The sequence below is a fragment of the Melanerpes formicivorus genome, unplaced genomic scaffold (assembly GCF_026170545.1).
Source record: "Melanerpes formicivorus ecotype bairdi unplaced genomic scaffold, bMelFor1.0.p_v2 SCAF_7, whole genome shotgun sequence".
Classification (NCBI taxonomy): domain Eukaryota; kingdom Metazoa; phylum Chordata; class Aves; order Piciformes; family Picidae; genus Melanerpes; species Melanerpes formicivorus.
In genome coordinates, this window is record NW_027142359.1 from 3,203,020 (window position 1) to 3,222,376 (window position 19,357).

Sequence of the window (19,357 nt, forward strand, 5' to 3'; positions counted from 1 at the left end):
GGATGAGTTTTAGAGGTCCCTTCCAGCCCCTAACATCCTATGATTCTCCAAGGCAGATGTCATAGGAGAGCACAAAATGGGGACAGATGGGGTGGTGTTGAAAGGGATACAAACACCCTTCTGAGGATGGGGCTACACTGATCCAACAAGGAGATGAGACAGACAGGACAGCCTCTTCCCAGCTTTTGGTGAGAACTCCACCAGCCAAGGTATCTGCAAAGCCAGACCACAGGCTGGGTGCAGGCAGGACCCCTTCACATGCAGTGGTTTTAGCCTGAAGCACCATCTTAGCACAGGGGGAAGCTCAGAGGCTGCTTTAGCTTCTGCCGTACCAGAGGTCCCACAGCTCTGCCACACCAGGCAGTGAAAAACAGTCGTACTAAAGCACAGGCAGAAAGTGGACCTTGGATTTTACAGTTGCAGAATAAATACTGAATTGCTTTAATGCACCTCTTTTTTGAGGTTTTGCTATTCACCTGACTCATTTCCAAGGTGTTTTTTTTTTTTTTTGGCTTTAAGTATGGAGCCAGACCCTCCTCAGTGGTGTCCAGTGACAGGACAAGAGGCAATAACTGGAACACAGGAGGTTCCACATAAAGCAAAGACTTTTTTTCCTTATGTTTGAGAGGTGGCAGAGCCCTGGAACAGGCTGCCCAGAGAGGTGGTGGAGTCTCCTTCTCTGGAGACATTCAAAACCCACCTGGACACCATGTTGTGTGACCTACTCTAGGTGATCCGCCTCTGCCAGAGGGGTTGGACTGGATGACCTGCAGAGGTCCCCTTTATTCTGTGATATCTAACTTACCAAAAATCAACCCCAAGAACCACAACACAACTGCAGAAGCCAGAACAAAAATAATCAGTAATATGATAGCACTTGAACTAACCCCACCCCTCAACTGGCATCCAGTGGCGCAGGAGAGAATGCTGCATCTGGGGAAGGGGATTTTCCTTGCTGACCCCCACCCCAGGGATGCACAGAGCTAGGAGAAGCTGGGAGAGGAAGGTTTAAAGGCTGCTGCCTTTCCCCTCATGCTGCCTACAACAGACATGCCCTTGTTCAAGGCACAGGCAGACCGGGCAACCACAAGGGTCCCTTCTGGATTACCATGGATGAAGCAGGAGCATTGTACTAATGAAACAGAGGATGGAGTCTGCTCCACCAGAACAAGCTACGCAGCAGGGCTCAGGCTTTGCCCTCTCCTCTTTTTTAAGCCCTTTCAGGCAGAGAGGGAGGCATGCAAACTCCCTTCCCATCTCCCAAGCAGGTCCTAAAGAAGAGCTTGGGTTTGCAAGGCTGCGCCCGTGCGGCGCAGGTTCCCCAGCTGTGGTATGCAAACCATCTCCAGGCAGCACACAGGAGGCACCATGCATCTGGAGGATGTACCAGCAGCCTGCACCTAGACAAACAAAGTTGAGACCAAAGCAGCCTAAGAAAGGCATGCATACCAAATGGAGATTTAAAAGGGTATAAAAATAAGCTGTTTGATCTGGCAGCAATGTTTATGTTCTCTTCTGTGCTCACTACAAACAGATAATTAAAAAAAAAAGAAGAAGAGAAAAAGTGTCATCTACTGTAATTGTGATCCCACCTCCTGCCTGTCTCAGCAGCAGGTACACAGGATTCAAAGCACTTCTGGCCATGAAGCACCTCATGGAATTCTGCTTTCCTGGAGACACATCTTCAGGCTGGCCAAATTCCATGGGCTGGAGAAAGGCAGGAGGTTTATACCCCCCTGAGGACTCAGCCTGCCATAGGTACACCATTTCCTTGTTCTGCAATTAACACCTCCAGACTAATTGTCACTAATGATCTGCTCTTGATAGTTGTTTGGTTTTTTTCCCTCCTAGTTTTCATAAAGCCAGAAAAATTGTATTTTAAAAGGACTGGCTTGAAAGCAGCCCTGAAGAAAAGGACTTGGGGTTCGGGGGGGGGGGGGGGGGGGGGGGGGGGCGGTGAGAAGCTCAACATGAGCCAGCAGTGTGCACCTGCAGCCCAGAAAACCAACCAGATCCTGGGCTGCATCAAGAGAAGTGTGGCCAGCAGGTCGAGGGAGGTGATTCTCCCCCTCTGCTCTGCTGAGACCCCACCTGGAGTACTGTGTCCAGTTCTGGAGCCTCTATTACAGGAAGGATCTGAAGGTGATGGAACGTGTCCAGAGAAGGGCCACGAGGAGGATCAGAGGGCTGGAGAACCTCTGCTATGAGGACAGACTAATAGAGTTATGGCTGTTCAGTCAGGAGAAGAGAAGGCTCCAAGGAGACCTTATTGTGGCCTTCCAGTATCTGAAGGGAGCTACAAGAAAGGTGGGGAGGGACTTTGTAGGATGTCAGGGAGTGATAGGACTGGGGGGAATGGAGCAAAACTTGAACAGACTGGAAGTGGGTAGATTCAGATTGGATGTTAGGAAGAAGTTCTTCCCCATGAGGGTGGTGAGACACTGGCACAGGTTGCCCAAGAGGTGGTAGAAGCCTCATCCCTGGAGGTTTTGAAGGCCAGGCTGGATGTGGCTGTGAGCAACCTGCTGTAGTGTGAGGTGTCCCTGCCCATGGCAGGGGGGTTGGAACTACAGGATCTTTGAGGTCCCTTCCAACCCTAACAATTCTATGATTCTAAATGCCTCAAAAATATCTCTCTCTCCTGTCTTTTCTTCCAGACATCTTTGGCTCCTTTGGCCTCTCAAGAGAAGAGTGAAACTCCAGATGGGTATCATGCTTAGAGACTGTTAGTTTAATAAGAAGCTTATCAAGGCTCAAAAAAGCTCCTTTAGTCCCAGATTATGCTGGAGCACAACCACCCAACCCCATGCCAAGCTGCCACCACCTCTGCAAACCTGCCTTTGCTAAACTATTTCCAGGCCAGCCATCCCCAAGACAGACCCTGCTGCCTCATAGGGAGCTCGCTGCTGCCAAGAGATCCTACAGGTATTAAAATAAGTGATACATAAACATTAACAACCAAACCCCATCTAGGGATGCTCATAACATGATGACAGCTCTCCACCCACACAGCTTCTCATGTGTGGTATGGACTCAGTCCTCCTCCCCAACATGAAGACGACGCAGCACGGAGAAGACAACAGCAAGGTGTTGGGACTGCCTGGTTGCTTTAGTGCAGTCAGATCCTTTGCTGAAAGCAAACAGTTGGCTCAGCAGCATGCAGAAAGGTGGTACCTCTATGACAAGTGAGCTTTGCATGGCAGGGTAGTCTTAAAAATGAAAGAAAATCCAAACACAAAAAAACCCCCAACAAACACAGTCAAGTTGCTTAGCTCATCAAATTCAACTTCATGGCATCCAAATGACTCTAACCTCATCCCTCATCTTTAATTCCTCCCACTCTTTGCACTTAAATGACAATCCCAGCCCTGTTTGGGCCAATTTTCATGACAGGGAGCACAGACACCAGTAGAGCTCAAATCCTTTTTTTGTGTGTTGCTGTTTCTGTAAGCTGGATGACGACACAATTTGCTATCCAGAAGAGGAAAGTTAAGAGTAATCTAAACTGTTAGCCCAAATTACAAGATTATGTCCCCACTTACATAAACATGTCAAGGTCCTGCTAGTGCAAATATTTACTTTCAAAGTTCATTTCAGCATCGAGCTCCCTCCAGAAGAGGAGATGTCAAATTGGTGAGCAGGCTGCAGAGATAGCAAGGTTGTAAGAGGCCCCATCCATCTGTTGCTTCCAAACCTCCCACAGGCAGTAAAACTTGTTGTGCAGACTAATCAGGATTGACAGGAGAGGGAAAATTAAATTAGAGACAGAAAATAAGAAAGGGCAGCAAATTAGGTGCAGTTCACATCTTGACAGCCTGAAACATATGCTCCCATAAACCAAATTTCCACCAGCCTAGGCCACAGGTGAAACCCCTCCACTTTACAGCATGAAAAGGACTTTCTGGAAGCTGTTCTACCTGCACAAGCTGCACAAATACAAACTACTGAAGACCCTCATCTGCCCTATCACCCTTGCTGACACAGCCTTCCCCTCTTCTGAAGGCAGGTGGCCGCTCAGGGCTTGCTGAGCACAAGGAGTCCCTTCCAAGGGAAGAAAAAGCAGGTCTGAGAGGACTGTGCTTAAGTCTAGGTGCTACATCTGTGGAGCCAGGCACCAAACCATCCCATCTTCAGGGTCAGTGCAGGAGGCTTTTCCCACCTGGCCCACGTCTCCTGCAGAAAAGTGGTGGCTAGTTGCAGCAGCACTACACAGAGGTGTACCTGGACAGCAACACCCCCGCCCCCCCCAGCAACAAGGAAAGCTGCCCCATGGGACCTGCCCCAGCCAGTGACACCAGGTCACACCAGCCCCCACCAGTAAACAACTCTCTGCTCAAGACAGCAGGTACAAGGTGCTCCTGGAATAAGAATGGAGCTGTGACTGGGCTGAGGATGATTAGATGAAGGTGGGGGGAGGTCCTCCCATCACATCTCTTACTTTACTGCTTGTAGAGCTTCCACACAGCTCCACAATGCAAAGACACTGTGAAGCCAACTTCACCTCCCCCAGCTCAGCTCCTCAATCACATTTTCAGATGTCTTGTCACCAGCTAGACAGGGATGGGGCAGCAGGGACTCTTCCACCCTACCAATCAAGCCTGTAGGCCCTAACAATTTCAGGAAGCATCTCCTAATTCTCTAAACAGAACCCTCCTGAGAGGAGGAAGCAGATGGAGAAAGTTATTTTCCCCACCCCCTCAGATGACCTGCTTTAAATAAATGCACACTCAGTTCTTTTCTGCCTCTTTCACAGAGTTAAGCACCGACATGAAGTTTCTGGGAAGTTCACAGTGTCGGTAATGAAACCTTTTGTTCATGCAAGAAACCAGAGATTTGCCAGTGCCAAGTGCACTCATTAGAGGAGTGGGACATTCCAAAATATTCAGCTCCCTGCCAGCCCCAACACAAGTTGGAAATGCAGGAGAAATGAGGGAGTTGGGGTTCAGCGGGGGGGATCTCCATCCGACCTACTCCACCAGCCAGGCACTTCTGCAAACGGCTTGAAGGTCCTCAAGGAGCAAAGATACAAATCTCTCTACTATCAAGGTAATCCGTTGTACTTAAGGACGAAAGACAGAAGTGGATCTTCTCAACGACTCACCCCGCATGTGAAAGCTCCAGGAAAAGCTCCTCATAGCTCTGCCTTCCTTATTCTGACTCTTAGATGTTTAGGATAATTGTCTTCTGAGCAATTTGTTTAAATTTGTATGTAAACAAAGAAGGGTTTGTACACATCTACCACCTCACACAGAGCTGAGGTTGTGTCATTTCGGAGAAGCCATTCAATCCGTATTTTTTCCCTTTTCATTTTCCTCCCCTAAAATCCCAATTCAGCCCAGAATTAGGGCAGTACCTGCAGCAGAGGCCAACGTGGCCGTCGCAGACCTCTGCAAGTCAAAGGACCGGTTTTAATACTCCCCAAAAAAAGTGGTCCTCGAATGAGAGGAAGCCTTCTGCTGCTCTGGATGTCTTTGGACACCCACTCCAGAGATGTAAGTCAGTTTTAACCGTACTGGAAGCTACTGGCCATGTACCTCCATGCACCACTAGAAGACCTCTAGCGAGTCCCTCTACAGTGAAACTATCATCTCACCCCATTCTGCTTCTGGCTGTCTTCCATAGGACTCAGGACTTTTTTCTTTTTTACTGAATGTGTCAACAGCCATCAAGTTGTATCTGTCCAACTTTCTCTTACAGGCTTCAGTTACAGCACCTTTTTAGACACCCCCCACACACACACACCTTCAAAGTGTTGGGAGTGTTTTTTACAAGCTCTGGAAGGATGAAAATAGGGATCAGGTGCTTGGAAACTATAAGCTCATAGTTCTCCCTAGCGAAAGGCAACAAGAAGAGCAAGCCAAGCCTCCTGTGAGTGGGGCAGCTGGCTTGCACAGCACCTCCTGCCCAGTCATCCACCAGCAGGTCTGGTTGTATTTGAAAAAATACGTTGGAAAAAAGCCCATCCCCAAGCACGCAGCACAGGGAATCCATCCTATCACAGAAACATCCAGGTTGACAAAAGACCTTCAGGATCACCAAGTCCAACCCAGAACCCTATTCTACAAGGTTCACCCCCAAACCAGGTCCCCGGGCACCACATCCAAACCGCCTTTAAACACATCCAGGCTTAGGGACTCCACCACCTCCCTGGGCAGCACATTCCAATCCCTGACCACTCTTGCTCTGAAAACAATTTTCTTAATGTCCAGTCTAAACCTACCCAGTCACAGCTTGGGGCTGGTTCCCTCTTGTTCTATCACTAATTACCTGTGAGAAAAGACCAGCACCAGCCTCTCCACAATATCCTTTCAGGTAGTTCTAGACAGCAATGAGATCTCCCCTCAGCCTCCTCTTTTTCAATCTAAGTAATCCAAGCTTTTTCAGTTGCTCTTAAAATTTATTCTCCAGGCCCTCATCACCTTCTCCACCATGTCCCACCCATGTTCTTTGCCTGCTGGGGATGAGCTAGATCTAAACTGTCCTTCAGCTGTTGAATTCAGGATCTTGCTTTTAAACGATCCTGATAGTTAAAAGACAAACAAACAAAACCCATACAAACAAAAGCTCCCAAACAAAAACCAATAACAAGCACCCAACACCACAAAACAACAACAACAAAAAAAAAGATGACCAAAACCTCCACAACTCTGGTGTTTACTTTCTGATTTCCACCTGTAGTAACATGGAACAAAGCAACAATCACAGCTCTCTGCTGGCTCACGTTACTCCCAGCTAACAATACCTTCTAGTGATGCTTGCTAAGTTCTGTTTACCCAAACTATCACAAGTGGAACACCACATGTCACCTAATTGCCTTTTTCATTTAGGACCCCTAGGCCCAGAGAAGGGGAAGAAAACCTCTTTAGCCAGGCAAAAGAAAAACAAAACACTTACTGACGGCCAGGGAACGCCTGAAGTTAAGAAAACTTGTGTAAATACAAAAAGTTTACAACTCCTAGGAGTTGTTTCTACTAGGAATCCAACTTTCTGGGTTTAACTAAGTGAGGTAAGTCAAGCAGGTCGTGTTTCTCCTTTTCCTAGTTTCATACACGGGAATATCAAGCATCCCCCCGCCCCCCCCCCCCCAGATACCAGAGGATGAAGCTTTCTGTGCTGGCCTTTATTCTTGGGGGAATAGCAAGAAAAAACCATGCCTCTCCTTCTTAACGGATTAGTGCCTCGTAATAGACACCAGATGATCAACAAACTACATTTAAAATAATAAAAATTAAAATAAAATCAAACTGACAGTCCTTAAAAAAATAAAGGGGGGGGGGGGGGCTAGGCAGAAACAATTGTTTTAAAGGCTGTGGTGTCTGGAGTATTAAACTCACGTGCTGTAGCGTTATTAATCTCTTTGTTGGAAGGCAGTTGATTTCCCCTGCCCGTGTGTCGTGTCAATTAAAATATTCAGCATCGCAGCCACAATAGGACGGTTGATGTTTTGGCATGCGAAAAAGCTTTCGGAGACAGGCTGTTGACAAGTTTCCTTACATGCCATAATAGCATTTCCAACAGCCCCGACGGGCCAGCAAACCCAAGACTTCTGCCAGTGACTAGGGAGATGCCTACGGAGCACTTCAAAGCGAGCTTTGAACGGAGGGAGCTGAAGCGAGATGCCTGCGCTGGGTGCAAGAAGCGGAGAAGGGCAGACAGGCAGACAGACAGATAAAGGAGACCCCTGAGCAAAGTAAGAGGGGTGGCTGTTTTATCACTTTTCCCTGAGGAGCAGACATCTCAGGGCGCCCAACTGGCTGCTGGCTGCAGCCGTAGAGCACTACCTCCACCTGGAGCTAGCGCTGGCTGGCTGGCTGGCTGGCTGGCTGGCTGGCTGGCCGGCCGGCGGGGTGCGGGGCCCGGCCCGGGGAAGGGGGCACCTCCGGGGGCGCATCCCCGAGCCCACAGTGCCCCCTGCGTCCCGACGGCGGACGGGCTCTGTGTGTGTGCGTGTGTGCCCCCAACCACACCACCACAGCCGGGTCAGGCCGTGGCAATGCCGGAAAGCGATAAACACGTAAAACAAAACTACTACTAATCGGTGAATCGAGGGGTGAGGGGTGTGCTGTGCCGAACTCCGCTGGCGGGCAGGCGTCCCCGCTCCTTCCCCGAAAGGGCTGCGTGACCCCGGCGGGACTCGCTCCCCACTCCCCGGCTCGCCTCGGCCGGCGGCCCCGCTCCGCGCCCCGCTTTTGTTTGGGGAAACGGCGCGGCCGGGACACGGCCGAGTTCTACCCGTTCGCCCTCCCTGCCTCCACCAAACTTTCCCAAAGTTGGAGCCCGGGGGCCGGGGGCGCCGAGGGGTATGCGCGGAGGGTCGCGGAGCTCACCCATGACGAGGCAGAGGAAGTCGAGGCAGATGAGCAGGGCTTTCTTGCTGCTGCTCTTGGCCGGGTTGTTGTTCAGCGCCGGGCTGCCCCCATTCTTGCTCTCCGGCGGGATCGCCTTATCGTACTTGTAGCTCTGCATTATCGGGGGCGAGCGCCCGAGCCGTGCCGTGCCGTGCCGAGCCGGGCCGCGCTGAACCGAGCCGAGCCGGGACGGGACGAGCCGAGCCGCCGGGCTCACACACGCGGTGCGCCGGGGAGGTGCTGCCGGAGCCGCTCCCGGCCTCTCCGGTGGGGCACGGGAGGCGAAAAAACAGGCGGGTCTTCCAGAGGAGGGGAGGAAAAAAAAAAAAAAAGGAAAAAAAAAAAAAAGCAGCAAAACCCAAACCAAAACAAGCACAAAACCACCAGCAAAGGAGGGGCGGGAGGGAAGGGGGGAGCGAGGGAGAAGTTTGCGGGTGTCCCAAGGCGGTGGAAAAAAAAGTCCTGGAGGAAAAGTCGGGGGAAGGGATTAAAAAAAAAAATAATCAAAATAACAATAATAAAAAATATAGGTCTATAAGTATCGAGATCTCAGTACGCGGTGGGGGGGGAAAAGGTGCGGAGCGAGGAGCCGGGGCGATGCTGACTCCCGGAGGCAGGTGGGATCCGCGGTGGGTTCGGTGCTGGGTTCCGCGCTGCGCTGCGCTGCTCTGCGTTGGGGGCTCCCGCCGAGCCCGCCCCGGCCGCTCTGGGAGCCACCGGCTTGTTTCTGCACTTTTATTTCGCGAGGCCCTTTCCACCCCTTAGGAAAAAAAAAAAAAAAAAAAAAAAAAAAAAAAGAAAGGGGGGAGGAAAAAAAAAATCGGTCACTTCGCCTCGGATGGGATATCCAAGTAAGCACAGCCCCTTTCCTGCATCTGACATTTTACATAGATAATTAACTCCACATTTTTTTCCTGAGGGAAGTTTAAAAAAAAAAAAAAAAAAAAAAAAGTCAGGAACTAAAAGTTTTTCGCAGCCCAGGAGGAGGAGAAGGCGGAGGAGGAGGAGGAGGCGGAGGAGAGAGCCTCTAGCGTTCACGAAGCAGATGAGGAGCGCAATGCAAAAGGGAGGGGGAACGAAAACAACCAGGCTGGAAGACGCCGGAGAGGTGCTAACGGTGTGAAAGAGGAAAAAAAAAACCAGCAACAAATAACTTTTAAAATATTTTCTCCTGGTTTTTTTGGGTGGGTTTTTCTCTGTTTGTTTTTCTTTTCTTTTTCTTGCAGCCCTCCAGCTCTGCTCCATGGGCTGAAACATATCCTTTTTGAGGGGACGCAGCGTGCATGGTACCCACAGACCCCAGTGGGGCCACCAAGGCAGGACTGGACCCTGCCCTGCTTGCTCTATGTCCGTGCCACCCACCCGCCAAACTGTAGCAGCTTTGCCCTCCTGCCCCAGCAATGCCACCTTCGTAAAGTGAGCGTAACAAAAGCGTTTGGAGTTGGCGGAGGGATTATTATGTTGGTTAATCGCTCCTTTGGTCTGATTAAAGGTCACCAAGGAATTAAACAAAAGGTTTCCCAGGAACCCAGGCTGGTGGGATGGTGATGCTAGCAGCTCTGAGCAGGGCAGCCAGGGTGCAGGTGGTGGGAAGCGTGTGTGGTGCCAAAGGAAACTGCTCAGGACAGCATCTAACCACTTTGCTTCTCTTTTTTGGTCTTGTATCTGACCTCAGCCTTCCGTCTGTGTGCTGGCAAACCACCACCAGGCCAGATTCTGTGCTGAGGCACTCATGTTGCTGGGTCCCTGGTGTTTCCCTGCCTGCAGAGGAGGATGGGCATGGAGGGAGGACAGGTAGGACACATGCACACACCCCAGCAAGGATACACTTCCCTGCTGTTTCTCGTGGAGCTGCAGACTATAACCCAAGCACTAGAGATTCCGCCTTGGCAAGGGCAGGTTCTCCTGGAATCTGTTTAGACACATACCTGGGCATATTGGGGCCAACCTGGGAGGAAGAAAGCAGAGTGACTGTTGTTTGCATATTTTACTTTTATATGTGTGGTGTACAAAAGAAAGGGGAAAACAGACCTTGGACTTTCCACCAATTTTTTCATTAGATCTCAGTAACACACACTCAGGTGCCATCTCCCACCTTAACTTGTGAGCTCTCTTTTTCCTGCCATTGCCCTGTGGCACTGAGCACAAAATCATCAGTTTTGGCCCAAAATGCTGCCCTATGGTTCTGGTCACCCACCTGGGAAAGGGGCCAGGCCACCTTTGGAGGACATATGTCAAGGTCTCTCTCTCTTTCCCCTGACCGTGGCAGAGGTGTGGGTGCCTAATTTAGGCTGCTTGGATGCCTGAAGTGAGTGGAAAGAATCTTCATGTGGGAATTCTCCCCCAGCTGAGGGGGGCCAGCCCCACGCCAGCTGCGGGCACTCTGCCCAGCCCAGCTCACCACCTCTCTGCCGGGCCAAGCATCCACCCATCCCCACACCCTTCAGAGCCTGGCCCTTGCAAGAGGAGCCCATGGCTTTCAGCAGTCAGCTTTTCCATCCCCAAATCTGCTGCCTGAAAAGAAAGGTTCCCACTGAAATTTCCTGGGTAAAATTTCATTTTGCATATAAAGCAAGCCAGTAATGAGAAGATGTGACTCGTCATTGTGACAGCAAACAAAAGCAAAGGAGCCTTTCTTGTACTTAGAAGGAAATTGAAATTATAGTCTTTATATTTGCATTTACAAGCCCCCCCTCAGGCTGCCAGTGTTTGCATTTTCATAACAAAAAGATTGTGCTGTTAATTGCTGCAAGCCAGGGCACACACAAATGAGCCTGAATCTTGGACAGCTGCTTTTAAGGCGGCAAGCCGCTACAATTGCTCAGTTCACGCTTGACAATGGGTAAGTCAGCAGCACCAAAAAGCAGCTTCTGTGCCTTTTTCCCCCCTCATAATATGCAAGAGATTAATTGGTAATAATGAATCATAATTTTTTGTATTCATAATTGCAATTATTAAATACACCATGCAGCAGCTTTCCTCTTAGGGCTCAGCGTTTCCTTTCAGTAGACTCTAAAATTGCCCCCTATGGATTGAGGTTTTTCTTTATCTAGACTCACTGAGCCAATTGAGTTTATGCTGCAAGTGAATTTTGTCCTGCTTTTGGTTTGGGTTTGGCGGGGAGGGGGGTGTTTGAGTCTGACTGATCTCATATTTGCACCACCTTCCCATCTCAAGCTGGACCAGACCTCTGGTGAAGAAGGAGTGTGGCACTGATATAATCCGTGCGAAGTTAAAGCATTTGAAGTAACCTTGCCCAGATCTAAACATTAACTGAGGTATTTCAGAACCCAACAATATTAAAACAGGAATTGTGTTTTAGTCATTCAGCCTTCAGGGGATGGTTTAGTGGCCATGGTGGTGCTGGATGATGGTGGGATTTGGTGACCTTAGAGGTCTTTTCCAAATGTAATGATTCTGTGATCATGTTATCTTAAAAGAACGAGCTCTTTAAGACTGCTCCTGGAACAGCCAAAGAGGCAGGAGCTGGATGCTGCCCTGTGCACCTTTGTGTATGTGGGACACAACTGCATGGAACTCTGCTTGTTACATGGCAATAATTTGAGAGGAGCTCTTCCTCATTCAGGGTGGCCAATCATCATGATCTAGGCCAAAGGGTATGGCTTCTGTCAAAAACAAAAATAAGAGTACAACAGTTTCTGTTTTTACTTCCCCCCTGTTGTCCATAGAAGAGCATGTCCAAGGGAGACAGTAGAGTCCTGTTTAGGGAAAAAGGAGTCTTCTGAGAGCTTGTGTTTCCACCTGATACACAGGGTGGGTCTAGGGAGAGAGAAGGGAAGGGAGGCAGCTCTGATTTCTGCTCTGAAGCTCATGGTGGTAATTTGTCCCACACATTATTTAAGATAAAAGGACTGTTTGATGGAGCAGAGAGCAGATCTGTAGCCTGCCCTTACACTCCTGCTTACTCCATGCCATTTCCCTCAGCTCAGCATGACTCTAATTTGTCCCTATGATGTGCTTCACGGGTCCAGTGTCACTGCAGTGACATCCCAGCAAGCTGCACTGCCCTTCACCAGCATGGCCCCCAGGGCTGCTCCTCAGCCAAGCAGGATGAGGGCCTGGAACTCTGGGCTACTCTGCTCGCAAGAGTAGAAAACCTCTCCTGCTCTTCTTGATGTGCTGCAAGCACAAATGACCTTGCAGAACGTTTTGATCTCTAAAGCTCACGAGGTTGGCCGCTCATTTTAATGGGCAGCCCAGCAGCAAGCCACTGATGCCCCTGCAGCCCCAGTTTTATATAGGAACCCACTTTGCTTTGCCCTCAGAAGGAAAATTTGGCAGCAGCTCTTCTGGAGACAGGACATGCACCAGGGCAGCGGGGGGAGGGAGGACCAGGCCCTACCTATTGTGTTTCTTGAAGCTGTTTAATGACCATATCTATAGCAATCCTAAAATAAGAAAGTGAGCTGTGCTCAGTGCACTGATTGTTATCCTTAGGTTATCTGAGATTGTTCACCACCAAGCAGGGAAATCAGAGCAAAGTTACGTGCTCAGCATCAGGTGGCCCAAACTGGAGTCATGAGGCCAAAATGCCACTATGCTTCTGGGAAGTCCAAAGCTGAACCTCCACCACCACTACCCTGTTCAAGACTATTTTTAGCATTCTCAGCTGCTGCTGGAGAAAACACCCTGAGAGGGGCTGTGAAGCGTAGGACGTGAGCTGGGGGCATTGCCAAGCCCCACCAGGAGGCAGGAGGAGGTTAAGGGCAGGAGAGTTGCCATGTGCCCTGCCTGCTTTCACCTTCACCGGTGCCACGTTGTCCAGCCTGTGCAATCACTGCTGCCCCGTTAGGAAATGTTTGCTGAGGCTGGACTTAGACCTGTCACTGCAGAGAGAAGCAAATAAAAGGGAAATCTGAAGGGGGCCCAGTTCTGCCCTCTCCAATGCCACTGGGAAGAATCAAGCCTCATAAATCTTTGAGTCATCTTGAGACTGCATTTGCTGCTGTTCAAGAAATTGTGTCTCCAGATTGATGCAGGCCAGGAGGGTCACCCTCAAGCACGTGCCTTGGTGACCCATGGGACAGCCCTTGTGGTCTCAGACCCATTCCTGGCATCCCAGATCACTCAGGGTCAGATGCATTTGATTTGCCAACAGCCTTCCAGTCCACTCCATTTTGAAACCAGCAGTTGTGCTGCCGCCAAGTTTCACAATCCTGGTGTTTCATCCTCAATTTCATTTAGTTCCCCCTAAATCTTGCTGGCTCCTGACACAGTTAGGGGATTCTGGGAAGTCCAAAACTGAACCTCCACCACCACTACTCTGTAGTGATCCTGCTCTGGCAGGGTGGCGGCGGGGTGGGGGGGGGTTGGACTCAATGATCTTTCGAGGTCACTTCCAGCCCCTGAAATTCTGTGCTTCTTCTTCACATTATTGCAAAGAGGAGGGGAAAAAAAAAACCAACACCACCCTAGAAAAAAAAATAAAGAAGTTCAATTTCAAATTACATGATTGTGACAAATAAAATAAAATACAAAGCTTGAAAATGTGACCTCCAGCCCTCATCTGAAAGATTAAAACCACAGCAGCTGGAGAAAAGGGCACCGTGTGATTTAATCTGAAAGTTTTTCTGAAGGCCAAATCCCACCACTCGCAGCAGGCTGATTTATGAGCGGGGGGCACTGGGGACCGATAACACCTCGTGCGAAGTCGTAGCTGCGCCTCATGTCTTCAGCCTGCCCTCCGCGTCCCGACAAAAGAATCACAGCACCATCTACTGCCCTTGCTCCGCATCGGCTTGGACAAACCAGCCCCTTCAGCTCCGGCAACGTCCCTCAGCTTGCTGATAAAGCCCAGCCTCGCTGGAGAAACTGAAACAAACTTCACCTGCAGAAAAATAAGACCCAAAACACAAAGCAAGAGTCTTAATTACAAAAGACTCAGGTTCGTTATTACAAGTCCCAGCCCTGAATAATTCACCTTCTCCCCAACTGGTGACATGGAAAAAAACCAAAACAGGATTTCAGTAGACCAGTATGTTCACATAGTTTCCCTCAAACTCCTTTCATGTGTTTATTAGCAGAGCTTTCAAGGGCTGCCTGCATAAGTCACAGCTTCTGCTGGGGCAGGCATTTCCACCTTCAACAGCAGCTAATGAAAGAGGTGGGGAACGCTGCCACTCGTTCCCAACCTGGTGAAATCTGGGTCTGTGCTCTGCCCCTGGCCGCCTCCCAGAAGTTTGTTTGCAAGTCAAGAATGTGCCACGGGTTTAATTACACTTCTAGGGCAGGAGCTTAAATGAAAGCCCCGTTATAAACAGCCGTCTCAGAGGAAAGGTCCACGCTGGAGTTTGGAGCTCCAAATTGATTGCCGGTTAACTTGGGGGCAGTTAACACATTGGTAATGTCTGGTCTGGACACTTCCCAGGTGTTTGTTGCAGGATACAAACATTTGTGGTTTATAATGTAAACAGGTACACCTACATTTATTTTCTTCCTTTCTCCCTCTTTCTTTCATTCCTTCTTTCTTTCCTTCTTTCTTCCTCTCTTCTTTTCTTTCTCTCTTTCTTTCTTTCTTTCTCCCTCCCTCCCTCCCTTTCTTCCTCCCTCCCTTCCTTTCTTTCTCCCTTTCTTCCTTTCTTTCTCCCTTTCTTCCTTTCTTTCTCCCTTTATTCCTTTCTTCCTCCCTTTCTTCCTTTCTTTCTCCCTTTCTTCCTTTCTTTCTCCCTTTCTTCCTTTCTTTCTCCCTTTCTTCCTTTCCTTCTCCCTTTCTTCCTCCCTTTCTTCCTTTCTTTCTCCCTTTATTCCTTTCTTTCTCCCTTTATTCCTTCCTTTCATTCTTCCTTTCTTCCCTTATTTTCTTCCTTTCTTCCTTTCTTCCCTTATTTTCTTCCTTTCTTCCTTTCTTCCCCTATTTTCTTCCTTTCTTCCTTTCTTCCCCTCTTTTTTTCCTTTCTTCCTTTCCTCCTTTCTTTTCTTCCTTTCCTTTCCAGCCTGGATGGATTTCTAGTTGCAAACTATCTCGATGACCTGTTTGAGAAGGGTCAGCATCCAAATGAAAAATGAAAGGTTTTTTTAAACACAATCTCTTCCCCCACCCCCATCTAGACCAAATTATTTTGTAGGCCACCAAATAGCTTTTAGCATTGCCTTCAAAGTGCCAACCCCCTGACAGTGAACACAGAAGCTGATGGAGCAGGTGTGTGGCTGGCCACCAGGACTGTGGGGCAGCAGGAAAGGTGATGCTGAGCTGAAGAACAGCCTTGAGGGTAATGTGTATGGGTTTGTGCCTCCTGAAGACAAGCCAAGGTGCTGCTCTGATGGATTGGGACTGGAGGGGCCTGGGTGTATAACCCTCAGGGAGAGGCTTTGAAAGACATCTTTATAGAATGGTTCAGGTTGGAAGGGCCCTCAGAGATCATCTGCTCCAACCTCCCCACCATGGGCAGGGACACCTCTCAACTAGAGTTGGCTGCACAAAGTCTCATCCAGCCTGGCCTTGAACACCCCCAAGGAGGAGGCAACCACAAGTCTTTGTGGTGTATTGGATTGGACTGAGCTGGAGTTAATTCTCCTCACGGCATCTTTCTAGTGCTATGTTTTGCAGCAGCAGTTGATAACACAGCAGTGTTTTGGCTACTGTTGAATAAGTATCCAGGCTGTGTCCTGTCAACATTTCCCTGCCCCAAGAGTACATTGAGGGGTGGGCAAAATCGTGGGAGGGGACATAGCTGAGCCAGCTGACCCAGTCTGGCCAAAGAGGTATTCCATACCATGTGAAGTCAGAATGAATTGGAAGAAGGAAGTGTGGGGATTCATCCATGGTGTCTATCCTCCCAAGTAACCACCAAGCTTAGGGAGCCCTGCTTCCCAAGACCAACCATCATGCTGGGCAGTAGAGACTGACCTCTCTCTCTCTGATTTTGCTTTCACACCATCTATTGCTGTTTGCTCATTATTGTTATTAAAATTGCTCCTATTATATATTTTATATAATTATATTTTCCCCCTCTTCCCCTGTCCACTTAAGAGGGGGAGTGATAGAGTGGATTTGGTGGGCATCTGGCCCCAGGACAGGGCCAAACCACCACACTAGGGTGGCCTATTCCAGAGTCTCACCACCCTCCTACTGAAGATCCTAAGATCCATTCTAAACCTAGTTTACCTCTGCTTCAAATCATTCTCCCTTGTCCTGTCTCCAGACACCCTTACAAGAAGTCCCTCTGCAGCCTTCCTGTAGGACCCCTTCAGCTATTGGAAAGCAGCTCTAAGATCTTCTCAGAGTCTTCTCTTCTCCAGGCTGAACAACCCCAGCTCCCTCTGCCTGTCCTCATAGCAGAGGTGCTCCAGCCCTTGGATCATCTTTGTGGCCCTCCTCTGGACTCGCTCCAACAGCTCTGTGTCCTTCTTATGCTGGGGACACCAGAACTGGACACCATTATTCAAGGTGGGGGCTCAACAGAGCAGACTCAAGGGCCAGAATCTTAAGCAAAACATCTTAAGCAAAAGTGAAGCACATGGCCCCACAAGTGGGGGTCCTTCTATCAATCCTGTGTTGACTAACTCTCTGACATGAAAATGGAGAGCTGCAGTATCCCTCTTGCTGCTGCCCCCTCCCATGAGATGTGAGGGTCATTGCACACAATGCACACAATGCACAAGGCCCTGGGCTTATCTCCTCCCCACTCACTCTTGATAATTCATTGTCAGCAATCCTGACAATGCGATTGCGAGGGCCAAGCTGGACCCACCCCAAATATTTGCTTCAGCACACAAATTAGGTTTGCTGCAACCCTGGCCATGCATGCCTTGATCCCTCTGTGCCATGCCAGGTCCAGGTGGGACATAAAGGGATTGTACAGCCCAGTTCTGCTGTGGAGGAGCTTTCCCCCACCTGCACTGAAACTGCAAAGGAAGGGGAGAAGAAAGGAGTTTTTTTTTTTCCCAGGGATAATGCTGTAGTGCTATGTCCTGAGAATGCTTGTGCTGCAAGCTGACAAAATCTAAATGGTTGCAGTGCAGCAGTCCAGGAACACAGAATCACACAGAATCACAGAATCACACAGAATCACAGAATCAAGCAGGTTGGAAGAGGCATCCGAGATCATCAAGTCCAACTGATCACCCAACCCTATCTAATCAACCAGACCATGGCACTAAGTGCCTCATCCAGGCTTTTCTTAAACACCTCCAGGGACCTCAACCCCACCACGTCCCTAGGCAGCCCATTCCAATGGCCAATCTCTCCTTCTGGGAAGAATTTCTTTCTCACCTCCAGCCTAAACTTCCCCTGGCACAGCTTGAGACTGTGTCTTCTTGTTCTGTTGCTGGTTGCCTGGGACAGGAGACCAACCACCACCTGGCTGCAACCTCCCTTCAGGTAGCTGTAGAGAGCAATAAAGTCTCTTCTGAGCCTCCTCTTCTCCAGGCTAAACATCCCCAGGTCTCTCAGCCTCTCCTCACAGGGCTGTGCTCCAGACCCTTCCCCAGCTTGGTTGCCCTTCTCTGCACAGGTTCCAGCATCTCAACATCTTTCTTGAATTGAGTGGCCCAGGAGCAGGCTGCAGGTCTTCAGTGTCCCTGTGGGCTCTGAGTGCTGCATCCAGCCATCAAGGTGCACAGCACACACACAAGAATCTCACAACCAGCCTTCAAAGCCTGCTCTTTGCTCTCATTTATCTTATCTAGCACTCCACTGAAGTATGGATTTACATAATACACACCTGATATATTAACCTTCCTATTCACCAGCAGGATCTTGACACTGTTTGCTTTGAAAGCCCTGCCAGGAATGATCAAGCTCCTTACAACAGAAGTTTTATAGCTCTGAAAGGGATTTTCTCCCTCATTTGTCTTCTGAAGACTTTCACACAGGCTCATATCATACTGTGATAAGAGCCAGGCCCAAAAACACAGGAGTGGTAGGATCCAGGGTCTGGGTTAGTAGCACATTACAAAAGTAGGGCTCTAGAATTACTGACTCAGTAAGAACCATTTGGTTCACACCCTCTGCCTGGCTACAACATATTCCCAAATTATCTTGCAGGATGGCTTTTTAATAGCCATAAGGGACCAAGCAATGCCTACTCCCATTTGTCAGAAGAGGCTGAGGGAGCTGGGGTTGTGCAGCCTGGGGAAGAGGAGGCTCAGGGGAGACCTTATTGCTCTCTACAACTACTTGTAGCCAGGTGGGGGTCGGTCTCTTCTCCCAGGCAACCAGCACCAGAACAAGAGGACATAGTCTCAAGCTGTGCCAGGGGAGGTTTGGGCTGGGTGTGAGGAAGAAATTCTTTCCAGAAAGAGAGATTTGCCATTGGAATGTGCTGCCTAGGGAGGTGGTGGAGTCTCCATCCCTGGAAGTGTTTAAAAGGAGACTGGATGAGGCACTTAGTGCCATGGTTTGGTTGATTAGATGGTGTTGGGTGACAGGTTGGACTTGATGATCTCAAAGTTCTTTTCCAACCTGGTTAATTCTGTGATTCTGTAAATCTCCAGCTTAATGCTCTTTTTTTCTCCCCCCCACCCCTCTTAAGTGCACAACCACCCCTTCACTTTTCTGGGCCAGCTGAGTTTTGCTTGGGACACTGGATTTTAAAAGACCTGAAGAAATGTCTCTAAAGAGGAAACGGCACTACAAGGAATGATGTCCAAGTTACAATCTTCACTTTAAGATGGCACAAAGAACTTTACAAATGCTTGCAAGCTGCCTGCAGGCCACAACATCAAACCACTGGAAGGATCTTACCCTATTTTCCTGTACCCTGGAATATGTATCTCACCTGTCTTTTGCTTTATTTTGAAAAGGTTAAACAATTCTTTGGGTTTAGATGAATGTTTGGGCACAAATTCTTCTCCTAGCCAAAAGCAGGCAAAGAAACATGAGAAGTAAATTATCTATTTTATTTTAAGTAGTGATAGTGATCAGATCCTGGAACAAACCAGGGGGTTAGTGGTTGATCTTTCCACCTTCCTTTATGCTGCAGCTGAAGCACAAAGTATTGGGCTCAGTACAGGAGAGGATGAAGTTTGGTGGCTTGAGCTATCCAGAG

General features: G+C 49.1%; 1 protein-coding gene across 1 annotated transcript in view; it reads right to left on the reverse strand.

The window, feature by feature from the left end:
* PLPP3 (phospholipid phosphatase 3) overlaps positions 1-9,124 on the reverse strand; it is a 65,352-nt gene extending 56,228 nt beyond the window's left edge. The window contains exon 1 of the mRNA XM_068140675.1: positions 8,328-9,124. Within this exon, the coding sequence (XP_067996776.1) occupies positions 8,328-8,466 (139 nt within the window). The 5' untranslated portion in view covers positions 8,467-9,124. The remainder of the gene's footprint in view (positions 1-8,327) is intronic.
* Positions 9,125-19,357: the final 10,233 nt, after the last annotated feature.